At 43.2% G+C, this 18116-nt stretch overlaps 1 protein-coding gene across 1 annotated transcript in view; it reads right to left on the bottom strand.

Annotated features, from left to right (window-relative positions):
* Nucleotides 1–17066, bottom strand: part of LOC108784649 (G-protein coupled receptor 1-like) — a 401418-nt gene extending 384352 nt beyond the window's left edge. The window contains exon 1 of the mRNA XM_018553518.1: nucleotides 16925–17066. Within this exon, the coding sequence (XP_018409020.1) occupies nucleotides 16925–16978 (54 nt within the window). The 5' untranslated portion in view covers nucleotides 16979–17066. The remainder of the gene's footprint in view (nucleotides 1–16924) is intronic.
* Nucleotides 17067–18116: the final 1050 nt, after the last annotated feature.

Here is an 18116-nt window from a genome sequence, read left to right as displayed (position 1 = left end):
AACCCAACTCTAAATTCTAACCCTCCATTAATCTCTAGGTAGATAGAAAAATACACAAAATAATGTAGCTATGTGATCATCAAAAACATCAATAAATGTATTTAAATGAAGACAGTGTAAGTACCTGAATTTGACCCAGTATCAGGCTCTTGCTGTTCCTGTACAACAGGGCTGGAGTGTAAAAGAAGTGGAACAAGGAACCAATCAGCTCATGTTCTGACAAGAAGCATGCTGATAGGAAGAGAAATTGTGCTGCTTCTTTCATTGTCCATGACCATCTGGGATTAGGAAGCATGTTTAATGACGCTGACCATCAGACTGAGGATATCTAGTGGCAGAAAAAAGGACCGCTGGGGAAATCTCTGGACCAAATTTGAATATTTTGGCCCAATATGGTTTTATTTTCTCTTTTCATAGACTGATCATATTTTGCTGGAGTTCCGCTTTAACCCATTGTTGTATACTACTCTTTTCTGAGCCAAGATCTTCTATAATGTAGACGAACCTTCCAATACTAACAGAAATCAGCCCCTGAATATTGGTACTGGAAATGACCGCGTCGGTGCAGGCGTATTTCTAAAAGATTTGGCCAGATTTAATCAATTGTACCCAAGCCGATTATGATTGTGCAGTGGACAACAGGCTACACGATGACACAATATACAGAGATACAATACACCGCTCTCTGCAGGGAGATGATCGGAAACTGAGCAAGCGACGGTATGTGTTTGTCACTTCCCGATCAATGGAGCCAACCTGTGACAGCTTCTTTGTCACAGGTCGGCTCTAACTTTGAGGATGAGTGGGAATCACTCACCTCATAGTGCTCCTTTAAAAAAGAATTGGGCTACACTGTACAATCTTTCTGGCATTGAAAGATAAGTTCTTCCATACTTCCAACTAAATCTATGAAAGATGCAACCAAAACTAGAATAAAAAAACACATTTTAATATTTATCCTGATATGTTTTCTCGGGTATGGCTGTTTTTAATCCCTGTTCACAGGAGGCTGAGCGAGCGGTGTGAGGAGGAGAGCTTAGCCTCCTGTGAGAGCACTGGCTGTCTCTGCCCACGCATCGCTCTCCTAGAGGGGAGATGTGGGAACAGAGGGGATGTGGGGGGAGAGTGGGAACTGTATTTGTAGTCCTCTATAGTTCATGTACTCGGTCTAGAAAAAATGGTATCGGTGGATCTCTAATACCATCCATGCCCGGAACCAAGGTACAGACATGTATTAATATTGATGGGAGGCAGAGTTAATTGACTACAAGTGCGGTGCATAGGCAGCCGTCTGAGGATTTTTTTAAAAATGCTCTTTCGCCCGTGTAGGCAAAAATCCTTGCACCGGCCCTGTCCCTATCTCACAAACATACACTATGGACAATTTAGACAGGAGCCAATTAACCTACGAAAATACGCAGAGGAAATCACAGGGAACCAGGCAAATCAGGCACCTCCAGTGCTGGAGGGCAGAAGTGCTAGCCACTAAGCCACTGTTCCATCCCAATAAATAAAAATATTAGGTTGAATCTGGGCTTTAAAAAGGAGTGATGAGGAGTGCGGTCTCAGAATACTTATTCATTGCTATTAACCAACCATGCACAGAACAGACCCACCTTCCTGAGATTGCCAATTTGTTCCTTCAGAAGGAAGGACAGTGTCTGCATGAATTCAGAGACGATTTGGGGATCTACAGGCAAATTGTACACAAACTACATTTTTGTTAATAGTTAAGGTACTTGAATGTATTTTTAAGATTTAACTCCTGAGTTTAGTGTCACTTTAAGGCTTATGTTATGAATAAATGAATCTGTGTTATAGGAAGATAAAACTTACAATGAATGCCAACTTTTGGCGACGTTAATTATGATTTAGTGCCGTCTGGCAGAATTCTTTTACTTCTTATTTTAAAATGTAAAATGTTTTCCCACAAAAGTGACCATACAAATAATGTTAACATAAAATAAGTCAATATACTGCCAGCGAACCTGGCTGCCTGCGTGCCTCCAGATCAGCACCTGACAAAACAGTACACAGCGTGTCGCCCAACGTTTCTGGCCAAATGAAAATGTCCCTTTACATTAAGAACTCATTGTACAGCACGTTAGCTACCTTGCTGGTCAGGGAGCTTTCAGAGCTTATCTTCTCCTCCATGCTATCACGGTTTATTGAAGTTTAAACAACCTCAACATAGAGGTTTTAATTAGTCTCCCACTTGAGAAAAAAAAGATAGAGTTTTTGTCAATAAATGAGCGCTCGTCGGATGAACTTCGCTTCACAATGGCTAGATGGGTTTGTGTTAAACTAAACAACATGTTACTAAGCTGCAATACAAGCAGCAATTTTCTGACTCTAGTTCCAGGTAAGACACACAGTTAAAGAACAACTCCAGTTAAAACTTTTATTAACCCTTGCAAAGCTACCCTTGTACTGCAAGGGTTAACCGCTCCTTTTTGCCTAGGTAAAAAAAAAATAACAAAGTTATACTCACCCGAACCTCGGAGCTTGCCAGCTTTCACAGTACTCCCTCCTGCAGCATTGGTATATCCCTCGGCATCCTCACATACTATGTAGTGTATTGGTTGTGATGCCTCGAAGATCCTTAGACCGCTGCAGTGGAGGAGGAGCAAGGTGGAAGGGGCCAGTCCAAGAGCTGGTTTGGAGGATCAGGCGAATATAACTTTTTTTTTTTATCGGAGGGAAAAGCGTGCAGGTAACCCTTGCAGTAGGGGGGGGTGGCCCCACTGCAAAAGTTAATACAAGTTATAACTGGGGTCTGCTTTAAAGTGATATTAAAGTCAAAAGGTTTTTAAGCTATTTCAAATGCTGGTTAAATCACTTACAGTGGATGCTGCTCCTTGCTGTTTAAAAGTTTTTGCTTCCTGCAAAATCAGCTGATCCCCTGATCACTGGTCCTAATATCCTGTTTCAGGGTGCCTCATTTCCCTCTCTAAAGCCAGAGCCAACTGTGCCCAACCCCTCCCCGTCTGTCCCTCCAATGAGCAGTGGAGGAACAGCGAGAGAGGAAGGGGGAATCCTTGCAGTGAGTGGTGACTGGCAGTCACCTCTCTCTGCAGGTAGAAGCCATGAGCTGAGTGATCTTTGGTTCATGATCGCTCAGTTCTCAAGATATAGAGCAGGCGTGTGACAGCTGCAGTGTCGCATTCCGGCTCAAACTATTGGGCAAAGTACATTTTAGTCTCCCAATAGCTCTCCTTTAACTGTTTCTTATATCTCTCTAGGACTCTGATAGTTACTCAGGTATAGAGATTTTACTAGGTCTTAGAGGTTCCACGGGGATCCCACTTTCTCTGCTGTTTTTAGATACTTTATACTATGGAAACTACAACAAAGTGTGGAAAAATTCAACTTTGGGTGGGAGCATCCTACGATCCAGTGTCGGCAGGAACAGAACCAGGAACTGAAAAGGTAAAGCTGATGGCTAGAGTCATCAAGACATAAGAAGCCAGTGAGTAACGTAGCCGATATGCTTCCACCTATACTAGAATATCGTCTCATTACATATTTTAGGTTTGATTTATTATTGAAACATAGAATAGATTGTTGTAGTGAGTAAAAATGTCTATGAGTAATAAAATAATGTTTAAAACTCCCTATATATAGCCCTAAATTTAGTCGTATACCTTACCCTGCACATGACATTCACCATTACCTTGAATGATAACCATGTTTATCTGTGTCCTGACATTCAATATGTTTACCACACGAATGACAATGCTGTAAAACAATATAACCACTAAACTCAATCTTTCTCTGGAATGATTAGGCGTTTCCCTCAAAGCAATCAATTTAATATATGACAGAGATAAATTAATGATGAATTTAGCATGCTGTTAAACAAGCACAAGTCATTTCATACGTGACCAACTTTTAACAACTCCTATAATATTACCGTCATTAAAGAGTCAAGGATACAACATTACGGGTCATGAAGAACACATACTTTTTCTAATGGATGGTTTAATAAAAAGGATACAAAGGGCATTTACTAAGAAAACACGGTTTCACTAAACAGGCAAAATAACTGATTCTACATTCTTATAATCAAATTAGTTGTACTTACTGATCATCACTTGCCCTTTTCATCTCTTACATCTATTCCTTTCTAAAGTGCATCTTAACTAAAATACTAGAGCCGACCTGGACAATGATATCATGTGTCCACCTCCTCTGCAGTCATTGGCTGCTAGGACCACCAGACGCTCCTAGCAATCAGTAACGCCAAATGTGCTCCTCACCCCTAGCATTACAGGAGGACAGAAGAGCATCTACTACCGTCCTCTCCTGCAGCTGCACCTCCCACTCCTGCCTCTGGCTTACTAATACTGTAAAACTATAAAAAGGTATGCAGGGACAATATTATAAAAGGGGCATTCTAAAAGGGGACAAACAATGTAAGGTGGCACTCTAATAGGGACAATTATTAATTTGTTGTCCCCATCAGTGTCCCTTACATTAGTTGTCCCCATCAGAGTACCCTCTTACATTAATTACAAAAGTGGGGAGCAACCTAATTTAGTTGCCCCCTATCAGATCTTTTATCAATTTACCTTTGTGTGTTTGCCTACGCACCTTCACAGTAATGTGTTGGCCCTCCACAACAGTCCCAGTTTCTTATGAGGCCCTTTGAGAAAATTAACTGCCCACCCCGTAGAAAAGCATGCCCATACATCGTATTTTTTTTTACGTTAAAATGCACATTTTAGGCCTGCGGGTTACTAACAAAACATTTGACATTTTCTGAAAGCAGAGGCCCTACAGAATGAAATGGCTGCAGATCCATTATGTCGTCATATAATATTTGCGTTACTATTTATCAAACTATATTTTCACGAAAAAATACAGTGAAACTACTTTTTTTTTGCACACAAAACACAATAGAATACCCAAGTTTTTTGTAAAATATAAGGCTGGGTGGAATAGGTACTAAATATGTCAAACATAATAATTGTGTGAGCCTGTGAAAAACTATGATACCTGAATTTGTCCATAGACAATGCTTTAAAAACCTTTTACAGTTCATCAGTTTAGAGTTAGCAGTGACTAACGTCCCTCGATTAGAGTGTGTGGCGATGGCCAATATGTGCGTCTTTTTGGACGCATGCACACCCGACACATGCGCTTGTAGGTTGGGACTTGAGCCACAATTTGTTTATTTTCTTTATTTATGCAATTAAACTGTATTTTATTTTTATATCTTTTTTTACTTAATTGTATTGCTATCACTAGGGGACTGATAAGCCCCTTATGTGGTAGGATAGTGCAGGTGACAGGTCCTGTTTAACCTCCTCTATACCAATGTATTGCTGTATTGTAAAAAAAAAACAACAAAAAACAGCAGATATACCAAGAGCACAGCTGTTGCTGCAGCAGTGTCTCTGCGGCTTGGCTGGAGGGAGATTAGCACCATCCGCTTACTGAACCCAGAAGCAACAATGGTTTTGTCATTTCGTTACAAAGGCTGTCATTTCTCCAGCTGCTGTAACAACAGAAGAAGCTGGTGAAGCACGATCATCAACTTAGGTGGGGTGCGTGGTGACATTAGGGGGTCTAATAGACCATTGATGTCTCCATAAGGGGTTCTGTCAGGTATTTTGTGCTATCACATAGAAAAAAAGGGTTTAAAGTAGTAGTAAACGATCATTCTTTTTTTCAATAATAAATCCTGATCAAACAAATATACATTGCCCATCCAATTAATTCTCTACAATCCATGGCTCCATTTCTCTGAGCTTGGCTTCCCTGAACTTTCTGTCCAGTACAAGATTACAAGGAACAGCATGGTCTCCAGCAGCTGTCCATTTAACAGCTTGGAGAAGGGAGCAGGGGGGAGGGAACAGACAAGAGAAGCTGGGATCAGGGTAGTGGTTTGTCTCACGGTGTCTGTGTGTTTGTAGAGACACACAAAGCTTACTAGCTAACAATGGTGGTTCCATAGGACACTGCAATGCAAAGGAGCCACCCCAACACAAGATACCAGGGCCAGTGCTCAGGGGACCAGCTTATTCTACAGGAAGCTATAACTTTTAACTAGAGTAGCATCCACTGTACGTGATTTCATCAGCATTTGAAATAGCTTAAAAACGTTTTGACTTTAACCCCTTCGTGACTGACGACGTACAGTGTACGTCGCCAGCATCGGGGCTGTTTAAACAGACTCCCGGCGTTTAAACCTGTAAAGCCGACTGTCGGCTTTACAACAGAAGCGATTCTGGCGCCAGAGCCAGAGTTACCTGTCGCCAGATCGCTTCTGTATCCCGAAGAAGTGGCCGCCCCCTTGCCGTGCTTCCCGGGCTCCGTTGCCCCTCCTACGGGCCCGGGACCGCCTTCCTTGGTGTCCGCGGGGAGGAGATCGACGAACTTCCGTTAATCGATCCCCTCCCCGTTCTATGGGACCGGGAGAGATGCAGATTGCATCCATCACTTCCGTTCCCTGTGCTGTCAGTTCTGGGCTCAGCTATTGAAGTGCAATCTGCCTGTCTTTTGTACACACCAGCATCACCTTAAGGAGTACCTGTCACCACCATCTGCTATCACATGGGGGGCTTGTAAGCACCCCTATGTGATAGCAGTCAAAGTAAAGTAAAAAAAAAAAAAAGTTTTTAAAATTAAATAAATATAATAAAACATTTTTTAAAGTCCCCCGCCCATCGCCACGTAAACATGCGTCGGGTGCGCCTACGTATGAAAACGACGAACGCGCTACACATGTTGGGTATCGCTGCTCACGCTGGAGAGCAATAATTCTAGGGCATCTCTAAATTGATGACCTGTGGGGGCTTTAAAAGCGTCTATGGACTTTTTGGGGTACTGCAGTTTTTCGCTGTTTCACAGGCGCAAGCAATTTGTAACCTGGGCATGTTGGGTATCGTTTTACTCGTTGTAACCTCATCTTTTATATTTCAACAAAATGGGTATTTTGTTGTGTTTTGGGGCATTTAATTAAATTCTCACAAAAGATTGGGGTTTAATAAGGAGTTGCGCTAATATTGCGCAACATAAAAATTTGCAACTACCACCATTTTATTCTATAGGGTCTTGGCATTCAGAAAATATATAATGTTTGGGGGTTTTAAGTAATTTTCAGGCCTAAAATGTGGAATATAACATGGGTGTAAAAAATGAAAAAAGGGCCTCAGTCATGAAGGGGTTAATATTACTTTAAAAATCGCCCTCCAGCGCTTGTTAAAAAATGCATTGCAGTGCTGCACATTGCATGTTAAAAAATTAAATAAATAAATGCATGCACTATCGTGCAAATCCACCTTAAAAAGTACCGACAAAGTAACAGAAGTGCTGAAGGGCATGCATTGTGTGGAGACATTTGAAGCCTGTTTTAGTATTCAAATGTGTCCTTGTGGAATGCCTAAAAACCACAAGGCGAAAGCACGCCCCGCTGAAGGGCGGGCTTCCGATGACCGCAATACTGAACGGGCAAAGTGCGCGTGCGCACCCCGGCCCTTTCCGCAGTTGTCGAACAAGCAGGCCACTAACCCGCCAACAATCATACGATTCTCGGCGGGTTTTCAAGCATGCTCCTTCGACAAAAGATGTGCGACCGTACAGTAGAAACAGTCGCACGCCTTCCATACACCTTGCGATTATCGTGCGATCGCGGGTGTATGGGCACCTTTAGAATGAGGATTGATTTGAAGGCTAACACAGTAACGGTGCAGGTACCACTTTAGCACTGTTCTCACTTTACGCACCTTTTAGAACTGTCAGGTTTACATTAAATCAATATGCTACTCTACCCACTCTCTCCGAGCTGGCCCATAACACCTTTTAGGAACTCTGGTAACTAGATAGAAAACTTGCCCATACTGATGCTAAAAAGGGATTTAATCCACCCATCTGTCAACCCTGACAGATCATCTATTTAGACAGATCACTAAGCAAAATAGAATCAGCTCCCTAACGAAAAGCTCTGGATTAGAACAGGCAAAGTCCAGAAGTAATCAATCCCTTTAAAAGGTCAAGTCTATTCAAGTGCTCTCTCCATCTTCGCAGGAATCTTTGATACTGGAGGTGGAGGTCAAGGTGCAGACCGCAAATTTAGAACGTTATTCTGATTTGGATTTTCAAGATACAGATTGTATGACCGGGGACAAAAGGAAAGTTTAGGGAGTATAAAAAAGGTCAATTTCAGTATAAAAATCACTAACAAGTGAAAACCTTACGCAAAAGTAATCTATGATATTGAAATCTATATTATCTGTAAATAATTTTCTTAAATGCAGAAAAACACATTACATTCTTTACATTTTTAAATAAATATAACAAATGAGACTATGTTGAGCTAATAAGTACCAAGTATAAACTAGCCTCAAAATAACTAGTACTAAAAATAACTTGTGAAAAGCTCATTACTTTAGACTTAACCCTAACAACAGCCATAAGATTATATTTGTACCAATGGCAAGTGTGGGAATACCTAATACACACCGCGCAGACTTTTATTTGGGTATATGTGCCCTAACTGTGTGCCAGAGCAGCCATTAAAAAGTGGAGAAAAAAAAAAAAGTTTAAAAATAGCAAATGTACCCTTTTTTGAATGTTATGTCTCTGCAAGCACTACACTGGTATCACTTTAAAGGACTTTTAAAAACAGCTTTTACATATACAGTAATGTTTTCCGCTTTTCAATTAATATTTAATACTTTTTTTTCTTATTTCATTACTACTGAATATGATACTACAGAGGCAGTGAGAATTACAGGTTTATGAAATCCCTGATGACATATCCGCTTCCAGCCAGTGCATCTGGACACAGTGGCGTAACAATCGACATAGCGACCAAGGCGGCCGCTATGGGGCCCGGGGACACAGGGGGGCCCGGCCAGGGCATCCCTCTGATGCCGTGTGGGCCGCCTGGGTCGCTATAGCATGTAAGGGTGCTGGCGGTCACTGACACAACTCAGCAGTGGTGTTTTCCCTTACAGCCGCTGCGGAGCTGTGTCAGTGATAGCCAGCAGCTACGTCAGAAGAGGCCAGCGTTTGCAGTAATGAAGGAGGCGGGGCCCGCCTAAGAACAACCCCGCCTCCTCTTACATCACTGGCCAGCGACCTAAGAGCAGGTGGGGCCAGTGATGCAAGAGGAGGCGGGCCTGTCGATAGAAGAGGAGGCGGGGCCCGGGGACGGAAGAGGAGGCGGGGCCCGGGGACCACGGAGGTGTACAGCGCTGACAGGTAAGAAGTTGCAGCCCATCTGAGACCCTGCAGAGTCTTTGGTATCTGCGAGTACTTGATCAAAAGTATTCGTATTCGTACTCGGTCTTAAAAAAGTGGTATCGGTGCATCCCTAGTTGTAAGGTGTGTGCCCAGCATTAAACTGTTGCAGAGACTTTGCTGAACGAAAGACAGCCTGATTTGTGACTAATTGTGTTGCTAATTTGCTTGATAAATGTCCCCAGGGTTGTAGCTACATGTGAATATATAATATATATACAGTTGTAATGAAAATCAAAAATATTCAAACCCCATTGTAAATCAGGCTTATTGGCAACATTTACAGACTTTCAGCTGTTTCCAATTAACAAATCAAACAAAAGCAATTGAAATAGGTCAAAAAAGCACAACATAAACAAGTGATTTCTCCAAATTCAACTAAAAATGCAACTTTTAATGACTTCTGCAGCCTAAAAATTATTCAACCCCCTGAATAGAATCCCTCACAGGAGCACACATCTGCAAAACAGGTGTTGTCTCAAGCACATCTGATGCACCCAATCAAGGGCATCATTAGTTTCACCAGGTGTGCTTGAGCTAGAACACATGAAATACCTCAACTGGCTAGGCCGGGGTTTGTTGTGTGTCACGTTTGACTGCATGTTAGAAATATGGCTCAAAAGAATGGTCAAAAAAGTTAAGAGAAGAGATAATCGCCCTTCACAAAACAAGGAACAGGATATAAAAAGTTAGTGAAGGCACTAAATGTTCCTAGACACAGCGTTAGAAGCACAGTTTGCAAGTTCACAGTTATTGAAACAGCGATTACACTACCTGAACAGGGCATAAAAAAGGAAGCTATAAGGCCTGGTTCACACCTGGGCATTTACAGCGTGTTCATACGCGCTGTAAAACACTCAACATGTGAAAACCAATAATTGCCTATGGGTATGGTTCCCACCTGGGCATATTTCAGCGCATGGGAACGCTCTGCAAAACGCCCAAAGAAGTACAGGAGCTTCTTTGGGGCATTTTGCAGCGCGTTTCCATTGGTATTCCCGAGTGTGGCTCGGGGTTAACAAAGCGGTAACCCCGAGCCACACTCGGGAATACAGCGTTTAGGTCTTACCTTGTCCGCGATCCCCGCTCTGTCCTCCGGCGGCTGCCAACTTCCGTGATCCATCCCTTGCAAGCGGCCGTGTCGCAGGGGGCGGAGCCTTGCGTTCCAGAGTGTTCGGCCTCTGCAACGCAAGCCGGCTGGCTCCCTGCGTTCAGGGGCGGGAGGGGGCGTGGCAGTGCCTTGAAGTCAATGGCACCGCAGCCACACACCCCCAAGTGCAGTGCGATCAACCGCACCTGGAACGTAGGCACAGTAGTGCCTGCATTCCGGTCCAGGGTGATCTGCAAAACTACTACAAGCAGTCTTGCTTTGACCATCTTATTCTTACCTTTAGTTTTCAGGAGCCCCACCAGCGCTGGCTCCGGTCTCTGATCCTGCGCTGACTGCTGTGTCCCACGCAGTCTGTACACGTGCATGCTGCCAGGCTGCTTGCATTGACTTACCCTGTGTCTGTCCATTTCTCCTGGCTGAAGATCTCTACTGTGCATACGCCTGCCCCATGGTCCTTCGGGGAAGCTCGAGAATTTTTCAGATCTTCGGACGGGAGCGAGCGGCGGAGATACAGGTAAACAATAACCCTTTTGGTGACTTTTTTTTATGTGTTTGCATATTTCTACTGCTTGCTAGCACTAGATACATGCAAAAAAAACCCCTGAGGGTTTAATTTGGAATATAACATGGGTGCAAAAAATGAAAAAAGGGCCTCAGTCATGAAGGGGTTAAACATGGTGGTAGCTCAGTGATGCTCTCGGGCTGCTTTGCATCCTCTGGCAGTGGAAACCTGCAGCGTGCGGAAGGCAAGATGGATTAATTGAAGTATCTGGAAATCCTAGGAGTAAATGTCATGCCATCTGTGAGGAAGCTGAAGCTTGGGTGTCATTGGACCTTGCAACAGGACAATGATCCCAAGCATGGGCGTAACAATAGCCATAGCAGCCCCTGCAGCTGCTATGGGGCCTAGGGGGTGGATGGGGGCCCCATGAAGGATTGCTGAAGTTGCTGTTGACCCTGTACCCCTTATGGCACTTCCAATCAAGAACAGTTGATATCAGATGTACAGGAAAAGACTATGTGGACATCTCTCCTGCTACCTGTCCTTGATTTAGATTTTAAAGGGTTTGCCACAGGGCCCTAAAACATTTTTTGCTATGGGGCCCCATGATCTGTAGTTACGCCCCTGATCCCAAGCAAACCTCAGATTCCCCCAAGGCTCAGTTGCAGAAGAAGTCCTGGAAGATTCTATAGTAGCCACCATCACTGTCACCTGACTTAAACCCCATAGAAAATCTCTGTGAGATTTGAAGAAGGTGGTTGCAGCATCCTCAGGAATCCTGCCAGAAGCTGCTGTCTGGCTATATATCTCATTTGTAGCAGGTCATAACAACAAAAGGGTGCTCTACTAAATACTAAATATGCTTGTCATGAAGGGGTAGAATCATTTTGAGACCGCAGAAGTCATTACAAGTTGCATTTGCAGTTGAAATTGGGAAACCACTTGAAACATTTCTTGAGAGAGCGAGAGAGAGAGCGCGCGAGAGAGAGAGAGAGAGAGAGAGCGGGGAGAGAGGGAGAGAGAGGGAGAGAGAGAGAGAGAGAGAGAGAGAGAGAGAGAGAGAGAGAGAGAGAGAGACATTGCAATGCTGTACTCTGACTTCATTTTTCTCCATTACATCATCATAACCTACATGCAGGCTAGTTTAGCAGAAATGCAATTATTAAGCAATAAAGCCGTGTCGATAACCTGTGATAAAGACTACTTATCAGTGCAAGTCAAAGCAAGTGACACTGCTGGAGAATCATCTGTCAGTGCTGAATGTCAAATACACACTCATGTCCTGAAGGAACCATATTATAGCTTATTATCATTCATTTTTCTTTCAATAGGGATTTCAGAAATTAAGGGGTATCTAAGGTCAATAAATAAAAATGTATTTCTATTTTAAATTTTCATAAGTTCTATCTCACTTCTAATAACCATATTGATCTAGAAGTTTATAAACGTATTTATTGAAGAAGCCCATTGGATGTTACTTCTCAATGCACTGACACAAGTCACAGCTGCCTACCTTCTGAACCAGAACTCAATGTCTGAACAATGTAACAGCATCAGTGCTTGCCGGAAGCAATGCATTATAGGCTATGTAGTCTCGAGAAATCGAGTTTGCATCACATCAAGCAGCAGGGATAGAGAAGTTGTTGAAACTGATGGGCAGACGGAAGGCAGCACTCACTACATAAAATGGATTTTTTCAAGTAAGCTTTGATTGCATTTGCCATTATCAAAAACAAACCTAGTATGTATTCCTATTACAATGCTAATATTAGGATACTACATGCTGGGACTTTACAACTGCTTTAATGTATAATCCCCATTACCTAAAAGCCAATGTCTGCCTTCTTAGGGGCCCTTCATGACTATGGGCTTACGTTGCTTGAGCCAACATTTGTTGTGTTGCCTGTGACAATCCATTTCCAAAGGCTCTAACAAAATGATAACACCTGTAGCTAAAAATGTACATGATCTCCTTTTTAAACAGAATCAAGCATTTTAGCCCCATAGACTTTTAAAGGAGTAGAGCTGCAGCAGACGATTATTTTCAAAATCGATTAGTTAGCCGATTATTACGTTCGATTAATCGTTTAATCGGATAAAAAAATAAAATACATTTTAAAAAATGGCTCCAGTGATGGGACTACTAGTTTGTATTGAGATTGCAGTCCATCACAGGAGCAAGCTTGGAGCGGTGGAAGTAAAAAAGAAAAAACAAAAAAAAGTGTGGTGTGCAATATAGTGAAATGTAAAATTATACAGCAATGATGAAGACTGGCACCGGCTATAGAGGACTGCAAATCCCAGCAATAGTACATTATACAGCACAATGCAGAATACTACCAGCTATAGAGGAATACAACAAAACCCAGCAATAGTACAGTATAGCTGGCGGTATTCTGCATTGCCCTGTATAATGTATTATTGCTTGGATTTGTTGTACTCCTCTATAGCTGGTGGTATTCCACTTTATAATGTATTATTGCTGGGATTTGTAGTCCTCTATACAATACAGAATACCACAAGCTATAGAGGAATACAACAAATCTCAGCAATACATTATACATACAGTGTATAATGTATTGCTGGGATTTGTATTCCTCTATAGCTGATGGTACATTGCTCTGTATAATATAGCGAGCGTGAGGTGGGGAGGAGGTGTGGCGCGCAGCGTGTGTGGAGCCGTGAACAGGGCCAACCAATAAGAAGCCGATTAATCGATGATTGAAAAAGTTGACAACTTTTTCAATAATTGATTATAATCGATTATGTCCATTAGTTGTTGCAGCCCTAAATAGGAGTGTCCAAAAAACACATTTAAAATGGAACATTCAACAAGATATGTGCAGCATTTTCATAACATCATTACTGGGGCTGCAGTTGGAATCAAGGTGGTAGAAAGAAAGGAAGCCTTCTACACCAATGCTCCCCAATGTGGGGGGGGGGAGATGGTTTTGGGATGTTTCAAGCACATTTTTTGTGTACAATGTAATATATAATGAAATCATTATACAACTCACCATAATGCAGAATCAGTGGGAGCCCTGAACTTGTTTTCCTGCTCTCATTTGGACAGTGTGAGCTCTCAGGTGGTCAGTGGGGCTCTCAGGTGACCAGGGCAGGCAGACCTGGAGCGAGAGCTGCAGCCCAGTTCTTAACAGGCCATGGGCCGGTACCGGCCGCGGCCCGGGGGTAGGGGATCCCTGTTCTACACAGTGAGGTGGTTACGTTTGTTTTTAACAAAGATAATTCATTCCCCATTTACAGGTTGCTCCCACTGGTGTTTGTACCTCACCTTCCAGGCGTTCCCCTGCAACTCCATTTAAAAAAAATACTCTCCTCTTCATCCCACAATGCAGCTCTAAGAGCCTGGGCTCATTGTCAAGACAGAACACTGTCTGCAGGGCAGGAATGGGGAGTCCTTAGCCCTGAGTATTCATTTTAAAGCAAACATCCCACCAACTACGCAGAGGAATTATTACTTGCTTTTTAGATTTCCCCTCATTTCCTGTCTCCATGACACCCGTACAAGAAATAGTGGATGCAATTTTATCCAAGGCATACAGCAATGAAAACATTGTTAGAAGTTCTAACCCTTCCTCACGCTACTGAAAATGTGTTGTTGATTTTGTCTGTGTTCCACTTGTACAGGACGCCAGGAATGGGTCCTGGATGGACGGTATATCCCTCCCTTGTTTAGGTGGTTTTATTCCCGTTAAAGTCACCTTGTATTCAGAGCCTCCATCCCCTCACTTTAAACGCTTTTACGGCTCATCAGTTTAGTGTTAACAGTGAATGATGGGCCTAGAATTATTGTTCTCACTCCGACGCTCCCGACGATATGCAACTGTGTAGCACAAATTTTGTTTTTGCACGTAGGCGCATCCGACGTATGTGTGCGTTGTATGTGCGTGCACGTGGGGGTGGGTTTTTTACACTCTTCGATCCGGCACCTGTACAGACGCCGGATCGCTTGTATTTAAACGTCAATTGTCTGCTGTTTAAAGACCCAGATTAAAGTTTCCTGAAGAGAAGAGGCAGTATACTCACCTCTTCAGCAGTCCATGTCTCCTACCTCCCATCCATTCCCATAGTGCAGCCTCCATCAGTGTCTTCAGCATCCAGTACTCCCGGTAGTGGCAGGTGCCTGTGTTCACCGACCCACACCGTGGTTCCATCCGCTGACCCCTATGCCACTATGGGACTCAGTCCTGGAAAGATGATGTTGACAGAGCCACTTTAATCACTAGTGGTTTTAGCAGCATGACTGAACTACTAAAAATCTCCTGTGTAGCTCCAACCTAATGAGAGGATTGTCAGCATGTGGTTAAGGCCCTATTCGCATTGGGGGTTCTGGGATTCATGTGGCCGAAATGACAGGTGTCTCTTTCATGTGTGGCTGCTGTACCCATTGAAGTAAATGACTGGGTGACAGCGGCCACATCTGTCAGCAGTCTGCATGTAATCATATCATGTATGCCTACATAGCTCCCAACTGTCCTTTGTTTGGATGCCCTGCCCCTCTTTACCAACCAGATCCCTTATTCCTCCTCAAAGGAATCTGATTAAAATGTATGCATACTAGGGCTGCAACCAACTAATCAACAAAACAAAAAAACACACACACACAAAAAAAAAAAAAAAATCGATGAGAATAGTTGTCAACTATTCTCATTATCGATTAGTTGGTTGGATCCCCTAGGTCTCTCTTCCACGCTGGGTGGAGGGCACAGCAAGCAGTAGACAGGTGCAATAGCCAGCCTGCTATTGGCAATTGCAATTGAAATGGCTATTTTTTATCCGTTTGATTATCGATTAATTTTATCGATTATGAAAATAATCATTAATTGCAGCCCTAATGCATGCTGCGTTTTAACACAACTCACTGCAACTGTGGCGTGAACAAGGCACATAGAAAATCATTGTTCTTCTTCATGTGGCCTTGCAGTAACCCAGTGCAGAAAAACACCAGTCACTGCACATGGTGTGAACCGTAAGTCCTTACGGTGCATTTTTGTGTGTTACCATATAGCACGGTTATAATGCATTGGGGAAAAGCGGCAGTTAGGGCTCAACCACACCACAAAGCACATATAAATGCACATAAACACAAGTTGACATGCATCTTTTAACATCTTGCACTGTGCTTTACTGTGAGTTGAAGTGCATTTTAAAATGCTTTTATTTCTATACAGATGTGTTTTGATAGGTTCGTTGATGTTTTTGTGCACTGCCTAAAAATGCAGCATGCCTAAATTTTCACCTCAAAACAAACACCAACATGGTGTGAACAGGGCACACAGAGAACAATTGTTTTTAGAGCTTGTTCACACTATATGCGGTGACATGTTTGCAGCAACTGAAAAACGCCAGTCACTACTAGGGCACTTAGAAACAACTGTACCCCATTCACACTACAACACGGGTGAGATGTGCGGTACATGGTGAAAAAATGCAGACATGCTTTTATTTTTAAAGCGTAATGTATCGCAGTGCAGTTCGCCATGCTGATGGTCAGGGACCTGACTGGGCTGTACACTTTATACACTACAAATAAAGTTGGAAAAAAAAGTGTTTTGTTGTTCCCTCGACCACACCTGTCTCAACACACTAGACCACCTGCTAAAACTGAGCATTTTAGCAGGCAGTCCCGTGTGAAGGAGCTCTTGTCTCTGCACTGATCCTACAATAATCCCTGCCACTCAATGCACCTAGTTTAAAGGCGCTTTTAGCCTTTACCTAACTTATAACTGGTACAAGAAGAAAATACACATTCATTAAGGATAGAAACAACCTATTTTATGCTGTACAGTGTGGCAGGCATGGGAAATGATGATTACACTGCCTGCCTGGCCGTATAAAGCAGAAGGCGATGTACTGTGAATTACTGATCACCAGTGTACACGGTGTCACAACAACAGGGTCACTAGCTGATCAGGGTGTACAGTATCCCCATAGTAACCAGCATGGCCTGTAGGCCTCCAGCGCACAGCGGGTTAAATTCGCACCCTGTGCAGGAAGCACTTTCCCTGTGAGGCGGTCGGGAGCGCGCACGCTGTACTCACGCATTGCGAGCTGGTGGAGGGTTGGGAGGCAAACAAAGTGCAGTTATCCGCCATAGCGCTTCGGTCTCGTCATCACACAGCGCTACCCTCCTACAAGATAACACCCACTCTTTTTATCGTCACTGCCTTTCTCTTAACAGGCGGGTGACCGAGTAAGTCCCGGTGAGCATGCGCAGAGCGGCTTCACTGTAAGCCAATGTGGCGGGATTTGTGACACGTGTTTTCCTATGAGCAGCTGCGAAATACGATACTACTTACTGTACTGGAGACCTCTAGTTCTACATGCAGCGCTGTGTTACTATTATAAAACGTCATTAATTTTACGTAAATTGAAAGCCTATTTCTGGGGGGGACTCAGCTTGCAGTGGGGCTATTCCTGCACTGTGAGGGTTAACTAATTGAGGGTAAAGGGGAAAACTGCTAGGAGGTAAGGATTTGTGGCAAAGTGTCCTCTGTCCCAAAAAATTGCTCAGCACATGAATCGGCCACCTACCATGGAGCATGTCCTGTGTGTAGGATTTATATAATCAGTGGCCATCCAATGGCTGAAGAGGACGAGAACAAGGAAGTGTCACCGATGGCAACAGGGACAGTGATGGGCTCTGGCGTGTTTGTAGCTCCACGTACCGAGCCCGCCAGGAAGCTGGCAGCGCCAATTACAGGCACTGAGACATATCCCGATCTCTGCAGTTGCGGGTAAATTTTTATGTTGCACGATATTAGCGCAACTCCTTATCAAACCCCAAAATGTAATGCACAATGTACTTAAATGCCCCAAAACACAATACAATACCAATTTTGTTAATAAAATATGAGGTTACAACGAGTAAATAGATACCCAACATGCCCAGGTTAAAAATTGTGTGCGTCCGTGAAACGGCGACAAACTTCAGTACCCAAAAAGTTAATAGACGCTTTAAAAGCCCCCACAGGTCAACAATTTAGAGATACCCCAAAATACTGGCTGTAGAATTATTGCTCTCCTTCGTGCGCGGCGATACCAAACATGTGTAGCGCAGTCGTCATTTTTGCATGTATGCGCACCCGACGCATGTTTACGGGGCGGGGGACTTCTTTTTAGATTTATTTTATGTAATGTTAATTTTGAAAATTATAATTTTTTTTAACTTTAATTGCTATCACATAGGGGGGCTTACAGGCCCCCCATGTGAAAGCAGATGGTGGTGACAGG

The sequence above is a fragment of the Nanorana parkeri genome, unplaced genomic scaffold (assembly GCF_000935625.1).
Source record: "Nanorana parkeri isolate BGI_ZX_2015 unplaced genomic scaffold, ASM93562v1 scaffold122, whole genome shotgun sequence".
Taxonomy (NCBI): Eukaryota; Metazoa; Chordata; class Amphibia; order Anura; family Dicroglossidae; genus Nanorana; species Nanorana parkeri.
This window is presented reverse-complemented; position numbering and strand designations above follow the sequence as displayed.